The 17799-nt window shown below is 42.0% G+C and overlaps 1 protein-coding gene across 3 annotated transcripts in view; it reads left to right on the top strand.

Moving 5' to 3' along the window:
• dennd1b (DENN/MADD domain containing 1B) overlaps positions 1 to 17799 on the top strand; it is a 408111-nt gene that overhangs the window by 307964 nt on the left and 82348 nt on the right. For all 3 annotated transcript variants that reach the window (XM_034180114.1, XM_034180115.1, XM_034180116.1), the window contains one exon: positions 4571 to 4672. In XM_034180114.1, coding sequence (XP_034036005.1) covers positions 4571 to 4672 — 102 coding nt within the window. The remainder of the gene's footprint in view (positions 1 to 4570; positions 4673 to 17799) is intronic.

Here is a 17799-nt window from a genome sequence, read left to right as displayed (position 1 = left end):
TGCAGAGAATTATTTGCTATAATCTAGTGTTTTTTTTTGTTTTTTTTACTTTGTTTTAACATTGCTCTTGCAAAAACATGGCCCATTTTGGTCAGTTTTGGATATATATATATATATATATATACACTCAACAAAAATATAAACGCAACACTTGTGTTTTGCTCCCATTTTGTATGAGATGAACTCAAAGATCTAAAACTTTTTCCACATACACAATATCACCATTTCCCTCAAATATTGTTCACAAACCAGTCTAAATCTGTGATAGTGAGCACTTCTCCCTTTGCTGACATAATCCATCCCACCTCACAGGTGTGCCATATCAAGATGCTGATTAGACACCATGATTATGCACAGGTGTGCCTTAGACTGCCCACAATAAAAGGCCACTCTGAAAGGTGCAGTTTTATCACACAGCACAATGCCACAGATGTCGCAAGATTTGAGGGAGCGTGCAGTTGGCATGCTGACAGCAGGAATGTCAACCAGAGCTGTTGCTCGTGTATTGAATGTTCATTCTCTACCATAAGCCGTCTCCAAAGGCGTTTCAGAGAATTTGGCAGTACATCCAACCAGCCTCACAACCGCAGACCACGTGTAACCACACCAGCCCAGGACCTCCACATCCAGCATGTTCACCTCCAAGATCGTCTGAAACCAGCCACTCGGACAGCTGCTGAAACAAACGGTTTGCATAACCAAAGAATTTCTGCACAAACTGTCAGAAACCATCTCAGGGAAGCTCATCTGCATGCTCGTCGTCCTCATCGGGGTCTCGATCTGACTCCAGTTCGTCGTCGTAACCGACGTGAGTGGGCAAATGCTCACATTCGCTGGCATTTGGCACGTTGGAGAGGTGTTCTCTTCACGGATGAATCCCGGTTCACACTGTCCAGGGCAGATGGCAGACAGCGTGTGTGGCGTCGTGTGGGTGAGCGGTTTTCTGATGTCAATGTTGTGGATCGAATGGCCCATGGTGGCGGTGGGGTTATGGTACGGGCAGGCGTCTGTTATGGATGAAGAACACAGGTGCATTTTATTGATGGCATTTTGAATGCACAGAGATACCGTGACGAGATCCTGAGGCCCATTGTTGTGCCATACATCCAAGAACATCACCTCATGTTGCAGCAGGATAATACACGGCCCCATGTTGCAAGGATCTCTACACAATTCTTGGAAGCTGAAAATGTCCCAGTTCTTCCATGGCCGGCATACTCACCGGACATGTCACCCATTGAGCATGTTTGGGATGCTCTGGACCGGCGTATACGACAGCGTGTACCAGTTCCTGCCAATATCCAGCAACTTTGCACAGCCATTGAAGAGGAGTGGACCAACATTCCACAGGCCACAATTGACAACCTGATCAACTCTATGCGAAGGAGATGTGTTGCACTGCATGAGGCATATGGTGGTCACACCAGATAGTGACTGGTATCCCCCCCCAATAAAACAAAACTGCACCTTTCAGAGTGGCCTTTTATTGTGGACAGTCTAAGGCACACCTGTGCACTAATCATGGTGTCTAATCAGCATCTTGGTATGGCACACCTGTGAGGTGGGATGGATTATCTCAGCAAAGGAGAAGTGCTCACTATCACAGATTTAGACTGGTTTGTGAACAATATTTGAGGGAAATGGTGATATTGTGTATGTGGAAAAAGTTTTAGATCTTTGAATTCATCTCATACAAAATGGGAGCAAAACCAAAAGTGTTGCATTTATATTTTTTTTCTTTCAAAATCTTTTTATTAAATTTCCAACGCAAACGTATTCACATGTATACATACACGCACCCACATATATACATACATATACATACATGTATATACGTGTACCCACAAACATGGAGAAGAAAAGAAAAAAAATGCAGCAAATGCACCTTGGAATTGAATAGTACAAATATAAAAACAATAATAGCAACAACCGAACACATCTTCCCAGTATTAGGCAGGTACCGGTATGGAAAGTACAGTTAAGTGCTCTACCCTTCCAAGTGTTATGCAAACACCTATGTAGGAGCGTATGACGACTCCACTTAATCTTATTAGGATAGAGGTAGGACGTTGAACCTGCTCCCCCCCCAAAGAAATACAGCTAAGGCACACACATCAGTCAGCAGGCTTGACGTTCTTCAAATATTGAGCTACTTGGATGTCAGGGACCTACTCCGCAAACGTATTTTACAACGCGTACGAATCATGAAAGTAAGTTAGGAAGGATCCCCAAGTCTTATAGAATTTGCCCTCAGTGCCTTTCAGTGAGAAGCGCATCTTTTCTAGAGCAAGACAGTGCATAATTTCCCGCAGCCATTGAGTATGTGTGGGCGAGGTCGCCTCCCTCCACTTAAGCAAAATGGTCCGCCTGGCCAACAGGAGAGAGAAGGAGACCATGTGGTGCTCCGCCGAAGTCAGACGGGGGTTGTCAGGCCCAAAGGGTGCCAAATAAGGCCATCATAGGATTGCATTTATATTTTTGTTGAGTGTATATATACTATCGCAAAATCTCAAATTTCTGTTTTCAAATAGGTTACAGCTAATTAAATATTTACAAGTCTAAACAAAATGGTGCAAACAAAGAAGTCCCAGAATTAAAGACAGATTGCTGCTCTGAAATTTCTCTGGATCCTGGAGATCCGACGCCGGACTCCTCCCAGCAGGTGGTCAAACTGCTCCCTGCTCAGGCAAAAATAGACCTGGAAGCGGTCGCCATCAAACCGGAGCTCCTTCACAAGTCAAAATTTCCTGAGCTGTTTCCTCGACCTTAGTGGAACTGTGCCCACCACTGCGCATCCATCACTACAAGAAACATTTGCTTGTGGGACTCTGCAAAATCAAGGTGTATTCTCTCCCATGGACCTGATGCCCACTTCCATGTGTGTACTGGTGCTGTAGCAGGAACACTGTACTGCAGAAAAGCCCTAAACCTGTTTTTCCTGCAGGGAATCCACTATGGCAACTGTCGGAGTTGTTGTCCAATGTCGCAGACCGAATGGTCCCCCCCTAAAAATTGGTCTGCCCTGCCTTCACTGCGCATGCATTATTTGGGACCACAGCAGCTCGTCAGACTCTCTACACCCAAAGCATCTCTACACCCAAAGTGATCAAAGGGAGTAATGTGATTATTAACCATCAGATGACAAAGTAAAACCTCTTAAATCATTCTAAAGTCAGTTTTAAGCAGAAATGAGGTGATAATCGGTGAGTCATTACTGACGCTTTGAAATGACGTAGGTGCAAAGTCTGATGTCCTGCTGTGGTGCTCTGATCGCTTCCCCTGTCTTTTATTATGAAATAATACTGAATTTATGTGGAAGTGATTGTTGTACAAAAGCTTCAGATATCTGTCCCTAAGATAGATGATGACTGGAGTGCAGTTTTAAGCAGAAACAAGCTGATAGTCAGTGAATCGCTGGTGACGCTCAGAAATGATGCTGCTGAGCTCCGAAACGACGCATGCGCAGTGAAGGCAGGGCAAACCGATTTTTAGGGGGGACCGTCAGTCGGCGACACCGGGCCTCGAAAAGCCAGGAAGTGACATAGAAATCTCTGCACTCCTTGCCACATCCAGTGTGTGGGGAGGCGTCAAAATATGCAAGTAACGCGTGCAGTGTGAAAGGCCCATAAGACACCAAATTATAGGACTTTATGAGAGGATTCAGAAAATATCCAAAATTTTGCGTTATGACATGAGTTGGTAACATTATGACAAGAAAAAGGTGCAAAATTTTGATATTTAAGGATGTGAAAACACGTGCAAATCATCTTGGATTGACTTCAAAATGCACACGTAGAAACTTGATGAAAACTACTGTTGACATGTGAAAAAATTGCGGTCAAGGTCACAATATGGTCAAAGAAAGGTCAAAGACCAGTCTCAGTAAGTGAACATTCCTGAAGGCATTTTCTTGAATTTTTGCATCCAAATCTCAGGGAATTATAGGGGTTGGCCTCGCAAAAGTTGCCTCAGAAAAACAAATAACCTTGACCTTCAGGGCTTGTTATGAAGGTCAAGGTTAAGGCCAAGAATAATTCAGGTGTCTGTTAGAAGGTGATTGGCTGTGCACCTGAAATAGTAAATCAATTTGTGGCAGAGCAGGGAGAAATGAAAAATGTGCAGGTTCAGCGGTCCTTGAGGACAGGATTGAGAACCCCTGTTCTAAAGAACTAGTCAGTCCCTTTTCATGGTGGATTGTTCCTCATGGTAGTCTCTCTAGGGCAGGGGTGCCCAGCTTCGGTCCTTGATATCTACCTTCCTGACACTCTTAGTTGTCTCCCTGTTCCAACACACCTGAATCCAATGAAAGACTCGTTAGCAGGCTTTTAATGAGCCTTTCATTGGATTTAGGTGTGTTGGAACAGGGAGACAACTAAGAGAGTCAGGAAGGTAGATCTTGAGGACCGAACTTGGGCACCCCTGGCTAGGCTGGCAGTTTTCATATTATAGTGTAGTTTTAATGCACACTATATGAATTTCATAGTGGTCTGACAACACAGTTATTTTAGACTACCGGCAAAGAAAAGTGGTCCAAATTGTTTTGCCAATGATGTTTCTGGAAATTCCTCAGGGGGACCCTATCACGTTCTGTGAGGAGAGCTTTGTAAACCATCGCTCAAGCACAATGAAGAACTTCTTGTCCATGGCTGTCAACCTGCAGCTCTTCAAACAGGTAAAAATCATTTTTGGTTAACTCTAGAAGCATTGTTTGAACTCAGAAATGTTATTTGTTGTTATATTTGGTACATCATTTACTGTTACGTGAGTGTATGAACTGGCATGCTACTTAATTAGGTACACCTGTTCAACTGATCGTTAAAGCATATATAGAGTTAGCCAATCATGTGGCAAAAACGTGGTGCATTTAGGCATGTAGACACAGTGAAGCGGATCAGAATGAGGCTTTGACATTGCAGGGAGAGATGGAAAATGTGTGCAGGTTAGGGATTCCTATAGGACCAGAGTTGGAAACCACCTTTTTAAGTCACTTTGAAGGTGGTGAGGTTGTTGGTGCCGGACAGGGTGATTTCAGTATTTCACAAACTGCTGATTTTCTGGTATTTCACCAATGCCCTGTTGATGGTAGGGGTCAGAGATGAACAGTAAGATTAAATACATATTTGTTACAGCCAAGATATGCAGAAGGGCATCTCACATTGAACCTTCTACATGCTACTTCCTGTCAGAACATGAAACTGGGGCTGTGGTGAGCATGGGCTGCAAATGCTCCAAAATCTCTGAAGAATGTTTCCAGCACCTTCTTTAGTCTATGCTATGAGGAATTAAAGCAGTTGAGGCAGTTCTGAAGGTAAAAGGAGGCCTGATTCTGTACTAGCAAGGTATACCTAATGACATGACCAGTGCATGTACATGCATGAAAGTACAAAATGCCTGAAAATGGTGGTTCCAAAGTGTACTTTTGTGGGCATATTTCTATGTACAAGAGTGAAAGTTGCATTTTGTCACTAGTCTGCCAAGTGCAGTTAAATGACCAAAGTTATTCTTTACTGTCTTGACACTTGAGTTGTTTGGCATTAGGAAAACGGTACAGAAAGGAAGATTATCGACGCCTCAAACAGTATAAGTTAGATGTGTTGAGAGAATATTTCACTGCAAAACCGCGTCAAGATTGTTGTATATTTAATACCATTGTTGATTCCACTGTGTCTTCATGTGTGTTTAATATATTTCTGAGTGTTTACCTCCGTTCATGTGGTACATGAGTTTTCCTCCAAAATCTCTCATGTATACTTTATGTTTTTTGCCTAAATCCCTTCAGCACTTCTAAACTTAGCATAGCAGCAGCAGGGTGGAAGACCACCTCTGGCTCTGAAAAAAAAAAAATTCTCTCACCCCTTGAATTTTTCTTTTGCGCTCTCTGACCCGTGATAGTCGTGTGATTTACCCCGGAGAGTATACAACAGCGGCCCTCAATCAGCCTTTTGTTTCTCTGGACACTCTGCCCTGTCTATAATTTTCCCAGGCAAAGCAGATAGCGAGCAGCGCAGTTCAAAGCATCCTCCCGGCTCCTGCCTAAGCGGTAGCATTGGGAAACAGGCCCTTATCTCCTCCCCTCCTCTCCAGCACGGGGGATGGGATGAGCTTATCTCCTCCACTCCTCTTTCCACTAAAGTGAGAGAGGCCAGCAGTCCTCCCGAGCTCTGCTCCGGCCATGACCCAGATCTTCTCCAAAACACACAGACAACGCTCGCCCGCACAGCCCCACTGACACACACATTAATTTTCACAAGTAGAACTGCACACTCCCTGGCTGGAAGTGTTTGGTTTTTTGTTTTTTTACTTCCAGTGTTTCTGTTCATTGATTTATTATTGATCGTTTACATAAAGTGAAACTAGAAAACTTTTTTGCTTCTGATCTTATTATCCAATCTATTGTTTTTGCTGTCAGTATACCAGATAGAAATCCTGTGAGTATCCTGTGATTCTGGCCACTTTTCTATACCTGAGTCGCACTATGGTGTGTGCCTATGACCACAACTCCCTATAGGAACACTACTCTGGTGTTTATTTTTTTTTATATACATTGTTGGCTATACTTAAGCTCACATCACATTGGTTGTAGGTTTAACATCATAACATAAATGTGTAGTGCTACCATATGTACAGGACTAGAGGTGTACTATTAAAACACTGATATGAATTGAAAAGGAAACATTTAAAGAAAACCATATGACTATAGCAATGCCTGGAGCCATCTATAGGGTGTCTCCAAAAAATGTACCCAAAAGTACTCTGAAATGTGAATACCAGGAAATGGTTTTACTGGGAAATATTGGTGTTTTTCCTCATTTCAGGACCCCAAAGTTTGTTCTGCAAGACATTAAAGTCCAGGAAAAATACCACAGTTGACCCTAATTCAGAGAACAAAAATCATCAAGTTCTGTGCAACGCATCCTAAAGGCTGACTTGTATCTCTTTCCATACAAAATTCAGTCTCACGGCGAACTAACTCCCCAGCAAATGGTGAGGAGACTTGAATTTGCTAGGTGGTTTTCCGGAAAACTGGAGACGGATGATTTGTTTCTTAGGAAACTTCAGATGAGGTTACATTGATCATGTGGTATAAAAGATAAAGGGTTAAAACATTAAAAAGGAAAGACTCAACTAAAAACTGTGCATTGGGGAGAAAAATTACTTGCTTCGGCCACATGGTCATGCAGAAAATATCTGATAATATTGATTAGTTTTTCTGTGCTGTCAAAATACTTTCGGGTACATTGTTTTGAGACACCCTATAAATGCACTACGAGCTGGTTGTTGGTCCAATTTTAACGTTATTACTCTGTTATTAGCTATTACCCTGCTGCTTTCACATCTTCATATTTTCGTGAACACTCAAAGGTCAGCATGATGGGAAAGTCTGTATCAGTGCTTGATAAATGGCAGTTTTTGCTCCTGTGCTGCTGAATGTTTATGGCTTTTGGCTGACCCACCACTGCCTCGTCTCTGCTTTGTAATGAACTTGAATCATAACAAAATAAAGAAAAGTGAGTTCAAACATTAAAAAAATACATGAATTTCAGCACACAAAAATTTATACTATGCTAACAGGCTTCTTCGTTGCTGTTCTTTCTTCTATTGAATGGTGCTGCCCCTTGTGGTAAACAAAAGGTGAGCAGAAAAAGCCCCAGTGCGCTAAAGCACAGTAGCTTTAACCTAGCTTTTTGTCTTTTCATTTATCATGGAAAATGTCTACATTAAAGAACTGTATCAGATTAGTTTGTATCCTTCCATAATAAAAAATAGTGTCCTTGAGTTATATTGTAGCCCAAGTATCTAGACGCTAATAATAATAATAATAATAATAATAATAATAATATAGTTTTAGCTATATATCACATTCAAGTAGAAAAAATAATTACAAAGTCCTCTATCTAATCCATCAAACAGAACAATAAAACATTTTTCACACATAAAAACAATTCAAATTGAGAATCAAATGCAAATAAAATGTACAGTACAAACCAGCACATATAAATGACTAAGATAAAACCATAAAAGCTAATTACAAATGGTAGAAAATAGATTTTTCGATTTGCCTCGAAAGAGTCACTCAAAGTGGACTTTCTAATGTCAACAGGCAAAGTGTTCCACAAAGTAGGTGCACAGTAGGCAAAGGCTGTTAAGGTTGCACATATTTCTCTTTAAACCAAGGGGAAGACAAAGCAACCGTGCATCCTACGACCTCAGAGCATGAGGAGGCACATACGGTTTAATAACATCAGCAAGATAGACCTGTGCATGACCATTTAGAGCCTGATTTGTCAGCAGCAAAACATTGTTGTCTGGTCTTACAGTGACAGGAAGCCAAAGACGTAAAGCCAGATGTAATGTGATCAAATCTCCCAATATTTCATGAAAACTCTAGCAGCAGTATTCTGAACTATCTGCACGTGTCACACTTTTAAGTGGTAGTTCAGAAAATAACACATTACAACATTACAAAACCTCCGCATTTGCCACAGACATGATAGGTCTGATCATTGTATATAAAACAAATGAAAAACTTAACAACCTAACAACTTCCTTGATATGCAAATCAGAAAGACAGTGCTGGATCAAAGCTTACACCAAGATTCTTAATATTTTCACGGTGATGAATCACAGTCACCAAGTGGCAGTTTTAACTGATCGTAAATATGTCTCAGTGTCACATGGAAAACAGTTATCACCTCAGTCTGCTTTCCACTCAAAAGTAGGTAATTCGAGGACACCCAATTTTTCACTGCAGCTAGGAAGCCTCCAGCTTAGCTTGTTGAGAGACATTACCTACAAAGACAGGTGTGTATTTCTGCAGGTGACTGCGCAGCATTTGGAGCTGTGCCAACAGAACGGAGGATGATTCTCATTTCTTTCTCACAACAAGTCAAGAGTCCCAGTTAGGGACTTTAATCCACACAAAAGTGACTTACGATTGACATATTTTAATGGCTTTGAGAGGGGTTAAGAAGTGGACTTGCCGCTTCTGAAGAGCAGCGAATCAAAGAACCAACGAGCCAGTGGATCGAAGCACTGATTCATTGGTTCATGCTTCAAGTGCAGCCGCTCTGCAGAAGCGGTTGATTACAGACCCGCTGCAGGGTCTGTAATCAACATAGAGAAATGATCATTTTCCCGACAAACACCCTCAAAAACAACAGACGCTCTGAATGACAGATAAGGGAATCGTTAAGCAAAAAGACTATTGATATTGATGGATCAAATCATTTCTTAATGATACCCAAAAAGAACCGGTTCTCGATGCCCAACCCTAGCTGTGAGAGCCCATCAAACCCTCTCGTGGCAGGTGTTGACCAAACTCTAGCTGACATGTGAACATCTAACACTGCTCGCTTGGCACTTAGAAAATGTGTGGCCATTTACACTATTAGCATGGCAGCAGTCAGCAGACGATCACTTTCGAGCTGGATGTGAAATTTGTCTAAGTGCCCCCACGAGTGTGGTGTTGCAAACAAAACAGACACAGTGACAGGCTGGTGTGTGCGCTGAACTGACGGGGGGGGTGTCCGCCAACAGGAGCAGCTGTAGAGATCTCTGGTTCTGGATGTCCCAGCTGGAGAGCACGCACCATGTTTGGACGGACATGAACTAACAGCTGTCCACTGTGATGCACGTGTGCCTGCTTGCTGTCCTCACGTGGACATACATAAACCAACAGCAGTTTTTGGACAATGATCTCATGTTAATAAAAGTAACTGATGTTATGAAATCATAAAACATCACTGCCAGCTGAGGACATCCATGTCACAAGTCAATGTGAAACCTTTGGGTGGTGCGCCCATAGATGGGAACAATATTACAAATTAAGTCCTTCTTCAGAGAGTTTAGGTGTGCTGAAGTCATTATCTGGTGTACATAAATCCAACGAAGAGTCTCACTCACCAGAATTCAAACAGGTCTTGATCACTAGAAGAAAATCCATATATATTTATCATTTGATATTGTAGAGAGCACACCTAATACTTCCAATTTGTAGTCATAAAAACAATCTCAGTGGAGGTCTGTTTGCAACAGTTGGATGGGTTACTTTTGAGAGGTGGGGATGGACCAGATGTCTGCCTCGGTGGCTGCCATCCAGAACCTAAGGTGGTTCTGTAGTGTAGTGTGTGCAATGGCACGCAGGTCTGTAAATGTGTGTGTGTGTGTGTGTGTGTGTGTGTGTGTGTGTGTGTGTGTGTGTGTGTGTGTGTGTGTGTGTGTGTGTGTGTGTCTCAGTGTCATCATTCTAAAGAGATTTGTGCATCAGATCTGGATCAGATGGAGTAGTGCTCTTGAAAGGCAGTTGACTTATATTTACTGTTGGCATTAATGCATTTCCACTGAAGACACAACGCTGGAAGCAAGTATCCACATTTTAGCTTTGTTTTGCTTTGGGGTTTTATTATTATTATTTGGTTTTAGTTAGCTATTTATTTGGTTAGTTTTTTCTTCAGATTTAGAGCTAAAGTGAACAGTTTGTCCTAAGTTTCCCAAAAGAGATTCTTGGCAACCGAGAACCAGCCCATCACAGCTGTTAGTAACAGAAATCAGAAAAAAGTCTTTTTCAGCCAAACTGTTCTCGACAATTTTCACTGTTCGCCTGAAGATGGGCAGTCTGTTAGATTCTGTTTTTGAGCTTAGATAATGCAAACTGCTGAGGGTGTTTGATTGCGTATTGCTATTCCAGGATTAAAGTTAACTGGAATACATTCATCAAGTAACCAAAAGGTGTTCACTGTCATCTTTACTATATGTCAGGGGCATTATGCCAAAACTGAGGAGCCAAATTCAGACCTTATTGTTTGGATTAGGAAGACATAGTACACATTGCACGGTTATGAAGTGTGCCATTATGGGTGTTATTATTTTAGATAAACTATCTTTTTGTAAAACATTGTCTCTCTCTCTCTCTCTCTCTCTCTCTCTCTCTCTGATTTGGATTTATACTCTTTACTGTATTTTTACTATTGTATTTCCATTACAGATATTCTTTCTCTCTGCCGTAGTGACATTATTTCACTGTTCTATAATTCTGTTGGTTTCTCATCCTCTGATCGCAGGATTCAAGGTCAAAGTCTAAAGTTATAAGAATAAAATTAAATTGAAACTGGAATTACAGCAATTGCTTTTGCAGTGGGAGTAGCTGTACAGTCAGATACATAAATAATTGGCCATCATTTTTGTAATTTTGCCTTTGCACACCACTGCATCAGAGTTGAAATAAAACAGTCAAGATGTAATTGAAGTGTAGATCGTCAACTTTAACTGAAGGGGTTCGATAAAAATATCATATTATCTTTGAATGAATTATGGCCTCTTTTATACACAGTCGTGCCATTTTCTAGGGGCCATAAATAACTGGACAAGCTCAGTTTAAGTAACACTGCAATTCATCACTTTATCTGCCAGTTTTCTTGATAGAAGTGATCTTTGCCAAATCATGATTATGTCTCAGACTTTACACCAGCCATTAAAAAATACAAAAAGTGTGATATTGTATGGTAAGTCTGTAGTAGGTAGTTTTCAGAATGACTTCCAGAAGGAGACTAGTGAAGGAAGCCACCAAGAGACCCGTGATAACTCTGAAGACTTATAGGCTTCTGTGGCTGTGATCAGAACACAGAAGGATTTTAATACAACCCCCTCTTCCCCCCCCAGCTCAGATCTGTTCTTGATTCTCCTATGTGCATTCTGGCAAATCTACTGACGATGACTTTTTGTTTTTTTGTTGTTGTTTTTTAAAGAAAGTCATTCTCTGAAAACATTGTGTTCTTACCAGAGACTGAAGACATGCCTGCTTTCTCAGAATTACTGTAAGTTTTTGTACTTTTCCCAAGAAGCAACACTGCTAAACTATGAAAATAAAAAAATAATCCTCAAACATGCTGCAGTGGTGATATCTGCACAGGTTTATAGAAACAAGTCTTGAATTATACAGCACAAAAATAATAATAATAATTTGTACCAAGCATGAATTAAACATCTACACCAAATAAAATGTAAATTAAAAATGCATACAGATGCACACTCCTTTTACTGAAAGTAACAACTACTCCCATCGTATAATTTGAAAGGTGCTTTAATAACACGACAATTATACACATGGGGTCATTAATATCTCCCAGTTTAACCTTCTAGTTCACATCTGTTCCTGGAGCTGCTCTTTGCTGCAGCCTGTCTCTGTTCAGAACCAAACAAATGGGACATTTCTGCCAAAAGAATGTGGGGGGGGAAAGACCATTGACATTAACCTGCTTCCTGTCAACCATCCTCAGTTCAGACGTGCTCACATGCACACTGCTGTGCATGTTTTTGTGTGTGTATTGGACTTGCTGAGGCCGATTTAGTGAGTCTTCTTCCTATTATTGACAAAGCTGTATACTGTTCATTCTGTCCGCAGGGAGGCTCATTGTTATTTATTGCCAGGAACCACTGTTGACAATGTTCCTGTCGTCAGTCAATAATCATCCATCATCCTTGGAGAGTGTGAATGTGATTCCTGAGCAGATAAGGGGGAAAGCTCAGTCTTTCCAAAGCCAAATGATTTAATTGAAAGCCTGCCTGATAATGTGGCCACCCCATCCGTTCATTTGGAATGTAGACTCCAGTAGGCCACTGATCACATTACAACCCTAAGCAGTAATGGATTAGATGTTGCTTCAAATGAGCTCTTATTTCAGAAAATTAAAAATCATTCTCAAATTATGTCAGGTGGTAATTTGGGTAATTGTTGTTAAATTTCCACTTGGCTGACTATGGATTGTGTCATGTGTGCACACCCCACCTTCTTGGTTTCACAATGTTGTTCTCAATGTATGTCCGTGTATTGGAGGGATGTACTGTATATTTCTACCTGAAAGTGTTGCAGATGAATTTGTATAAAGCCCCTTTCACACTTGGGCTGCTCCCAGTTGCTTCTTGCTGCGTCATGACAACACAAAAATATCTGCGTCAGGTGCGCGCAGCAGGGGGCAGAGAGGAGGTGAGAACGCAGCCTGCAGGTTCTGTGCACAGAGAAATCAGAGTGCACAGTTTGGCTGCAGCCAGACTATGCACTCTGATTTCTCTTCTAGTTTATATTTGTTCTTGTGCTGAGCTGCAGGTCTGTGCTCTGGTTTCTGTTATAGTTTATCTTTCCTCCTCTGACCGCGAGGTGCGTGTGTGCGTGAACGAACTGTCCATGAGCAAATGTGGAGATGTCTGGAATTGTACTTGATGTGGACATGTCCTGTCTCTGGCAATCAGTCTGTGAGCAGGGCTTTTATGGATTTTATTTAAACACATTTGTGAGAGAAGAAGCTGCAGCTGCTTCACAGTGCCTCTTCAACAGACAGCTCCACACAGAGAAGGAGCTGCAGCTGCAGTCGGCATTTTTTTTCTGTGCTCTTTTTTTGAGCGTGTTTTTCCTGCATTGAGTACACGGTATAAAAACAATCCTGTGTGATTTATACTGCGGGAACAATGGAACATAGGAATCATAAATTGGTGTTGGGTAACATTGTCTTGTGAGTGTGTAGCTTCCAGTCACGCTGAGTACCGTTCTGTTGCTCTGACTTGCACTGAAACCACTTAAGTCCGCGTCGAGCAGAGGACGCAAAAAAATTAAATGTTTAATTTTTGTTTGCACCCCTCACGCTGTTGTGGCGCCGAGCTGCATCGTCTCGGCACTAGGTTGCTTCCATGCTGCGTCCTCATAACGATGCATGACGCAACTGGGAGCAGCCCGGTGTGAAAGGGTCTTAAGGACAATTTAAGTTGTCTCTCAACCCCAGGCAGCTGCCAGCAGGCTATGTTGTACCAATGACATCATTCCCAGAGGGGGTGTCTCCTCTAAAGTAACCTATCACAGCTCTTTAACTCTTTTATCTTGCAGTTAAAGGCAATTACAAATGTTAAAATTACTTTATTATACTCCTCCTGAGCTTTCAAATGAGGCATAGTTTGCCGTAATCTGTTGTTTTTACTGAACTGACACCAAGCTTCGTGTTTTTCAACAGGCTATTTCTCTGCATTATTTTTAATAATGTTTTCTTAACATCTCAGCCATCTTAAAACCTATTTGTCAGCATTATGTTTGTTGACAAACCAATCACACGGAATCTTGTATACAGTAAAAAGAGGTTCTAAAATAATATACAGTAAAACTCGCCTAAGCCATCATCATATAAACTCATATAAACATCATCATAGACTCAGCACTCTCCGAGACTGATCACCCCTGTTTTCATTGCACCTTCACTGCACATGCGTCATGTCAGAGCATTAGCAGTGATTAACAGATTATCACCTCGTTTCTTCTTAGAACTGATTTCAGAATGATTTAAGAGGTTTTACTTTGTCATCTGATGGTTAATAATCACATTATTCTCTTTGATCATTTTGGGTGTAGAGAGTCAAGGCCCACTGACACTTGCATGACTTTGATGCATACACTTGCACAACCTGTGTCGTGCAGGAGAGTAAACTCATCTTTGACGGACCAAATGCGAGAGGGTTGTTGGAGCGTGCATTGCACAAAGAGAATTTTGAAATGTTCAAAAAAATCTTTCATGCATAAATGTCGTACAATGCGGCGCGATCTGCTCGCCAACACTACAAGCAGCTCGTCAAGTGGAGTAAAGAAGACGTGAACAGTGCGAGTGATTGCGTCAGCACACCGCATCAGAGCGCAGCTGCTCTGAACGATTATAATGAGATGTTACATCTATCAGAAACATACTTTTACACTGCACACAAGAAGGAAAGAACATGCAACTGTTTTTACCAAGCCATGACAATGTAAACATGACAAATAATTACCTTTTTAGACTGCTCCAAATGCTTTTTCCAGCTCGTTCGGTGCACGCATGTGAACGGCTCCGGCTGGAGCGCTCCTCTGTGATTCAGGAAGCGATTGAGCCATATTCAGCAGCCAACTTGCAGAGAAAATGATTAATCTGCTACAAAATAATTATTTTATATACGCAGCGCTCAGTGCGTGGCAGTCAGTGGAACTAAGCATGGGAACACAGCGGATCATCACGACATACGTGCAACAAAGTCGTGCAAGTGTCAGGGGGCCTTCAGACTCAAATGTGCTGCTGTCGTGATGTAATTGATCCCCCGTCTTTTATTATGAAATATTGCAGAATTTTTGTGGAAATGATTGTTGTATAAAGGCTTCAGACTGGAGTGCAGCTTTAAGCAGAAACAAGGCGATAATCGGTGAATCACTGCTGATGCCCCAAAATTACGCATGCGCAGTGAAGGCAGAGGGAATGCTGAGGTCCTCACACTGGACAAAGCAAAAGTCCCAGTGCTTTTGTATGGTTTTTCATGAAATAAACAGATTTTCACTCACATCGGACAAAATGTCCTGTCCAATCGCAATGCATTTCCATTAAAAACTCCTCACATGTACCGTACAGAGCAGTCTGGACGTGCACAGGAACAGAGGTACAAAATGAACTTCAGCACTGACACTTGCCGAATCAAGGAAAGTGAGTACTGTATTTCCTTGATTAAAAGCCTGGGTGTTTATTCTTTTCAAACCCTGCTCAGACCTGACACCTAATGAGGCAGGTCTTTATTCAAGGCCGGCGATTAAAACAATGTGCTGTTTGCTGCCTGCACTGTAATATGGTGTTACGTTTCACACATATCCCTGTGTGTGGCAAACCAAAGACAATTGCTTCAGATCAGAGCCCTCTGTGTGGCTGCGAACCCGCGCATCTGCTAATTGATGGAGACCGCAAGGGCTGTGATTTGTCACTTTGCTGATTTCACTCCTTCCTCTCCCGTCCATTTTGTATGAGATGAACTCAAAGATCTAAAACTTTTTCCACATACACAATATCACCATTTCCCTCAAATATTGTTCACAAACCAGTCTAAATCTGTGATAGTGAGCACTTCTCCTTTGCTGAGATAATCCATCCCACCTCACAGGTGTGCCATACCAAGATGCTGATTAGACACCATGATTAGTGCACAGGTGTGCCTTAGACTGACCACAATAAAAGGCCACTCTGAAAGGTGCAGTTTTGTTTTATTGGGGGGGATACCAGTCAGTATCTGGTGTGACCACCATTTGCCTCATGCAGTGCAACACATCTCCTTCGCATCATCCGTGAAGAGAACACCTCTCCAACGTGCCAAACGCCAGCGAATGTGAGCATTTGCCCACTCAGGTCGGTTACAACGACGAACTGGAGTCAGGTCGAGACCCCGATGAGGACGACGAGCATGCAGCTGAGCTTCCCTGAGACGGTTTCTGACAGTTTGTGCAGAAATTCTTTGGTTATGCAAACCGATTGTTCCAGCAGCTGTCCAAGTGGCTGGTCTCAGACGATCTTGGAGGTGAACATGCTGGATGTGGAGGTCCTGGGCTGGTGTGGTTACACGTGGTCTGCGGTTGTGAGGCTGGTTGGATGTACTGCCAAATTCTCTGAAACGCCTTTGGAGACGGCTTATGGTAGAGACATGAACATTCAATACACGAGCAACAGCTCTGGTTGACATTCCTGCTGTCAGCATGCCAATTGCACGCTCTCTCAAATCTTGTGACATCTGTGGCATTGTGCTGTGTGATAAAACTGCACCTTTCAGAGTGGCCTTTTATTGTGGGCAGTCTAAGGCACACCTGTGCACTAATCATGGTGTCTAATCAGCATCTTGATATGGCACACCTGTGAGGTGGGATGGATTATCTCAGCAAAGGAGAAGTGCTCACTATCACAGATTTAGACTGGTTTGTGAACAGTATTTGAGGGAAATGGTGATATTGTGTATGTGGAAAAAGTTTTAGATCTTTGAGTTCATCTCATACAAAATGGGAGCAAAACCAAAAGTGTTGCGTTTATATTTTTGTTGAGTGTATATTCAATTGAATACACCACAAAGACAAGATATGTAATGTTCAAACTGATAAACTTTATTGTTTTTGTGCAAATATTTGCTCATTTTGAAATGGATGCCTGCAACACATTTCAAAAAAGTTGGGATGGGGCAACAAAAGACTGGAAAAGTTGATCAATGCTCAAAGAACACCTGTTTGGAACATTCCACAGGTGAACATGTTAATTGGAAACAGGTGAGTGTCATAATCGGGCATAAAAGGAGCATCCCCAGAAGGCTCAGCGGTTCACAAGCAAAGATGGGGTGAGGATCACCACTTTGTGAACAACTGCATGAAAAAAATAGTCCAGCAGTTTAAGAACAATGTTTCTCAACGTTAAAATGCAAGGAATTTAGGGATTCCATCATCTACAGTCCATAATACACTCAACAAAAATATAAACGCAACACTTTTGATTTTGCTCCCATTTTGTATGAGATGAACTCAAAGAGCTAAAACTTTTTCCACATACACAATATCACCATTTCCCTCAAATATTGTTCACAAACCAGTCTAAATCTGTGATAGTGAGCACTTCTCCTTTGCTGAGATAATCCATCCCACCTCACAGGTGTGCCATACCAAGATACTGATTAGACACCATGATTAGTGCACAGGTGTGCCTTAGACTGTCCACAATACAAGGCCACTCTGAAAGGTGCAGTTTTGTTTTATTGGGGGGGATACCAGTCAGTAACTGGTGTGACCACCATTTGCCTCATGCAGTGCAACACATCTCCTTCGCATAGAGTTGATCAGGTTGTCAATTGTGGCCTGTGGAATGTTGGTCCACTCCTCTTCAATGGCTGTGCGAAGTTGCTGGATATTGGCAGGAACTGTTACACGCTGTCGTATACGCCGGTCCAGAGCATCCCAAACATGCTCAATGGGTGACATGTCCGGTGAGTATGCCGGCCATGCAA

This window comes from Thalassophryne amazonica, chromosome 10 (assembly GCF_902500255.1).
Source record: "Thalassophryne amazonica chromosome 10, fThaAma1.1, whole genome shotgun sequence".
Lineage (NCBI taxonomy): Eukaryota > Metazoa > Chordata > Actinopteri > Batrachoidiformes > Batrachoididae > Thalassophryne > Thalassophryne amazonica.
The sequence above is the reverse complement of the archived record's forward strand: the minus strand, read 5'-3'. Positions and strand labels throughout refer to the sequence as shown.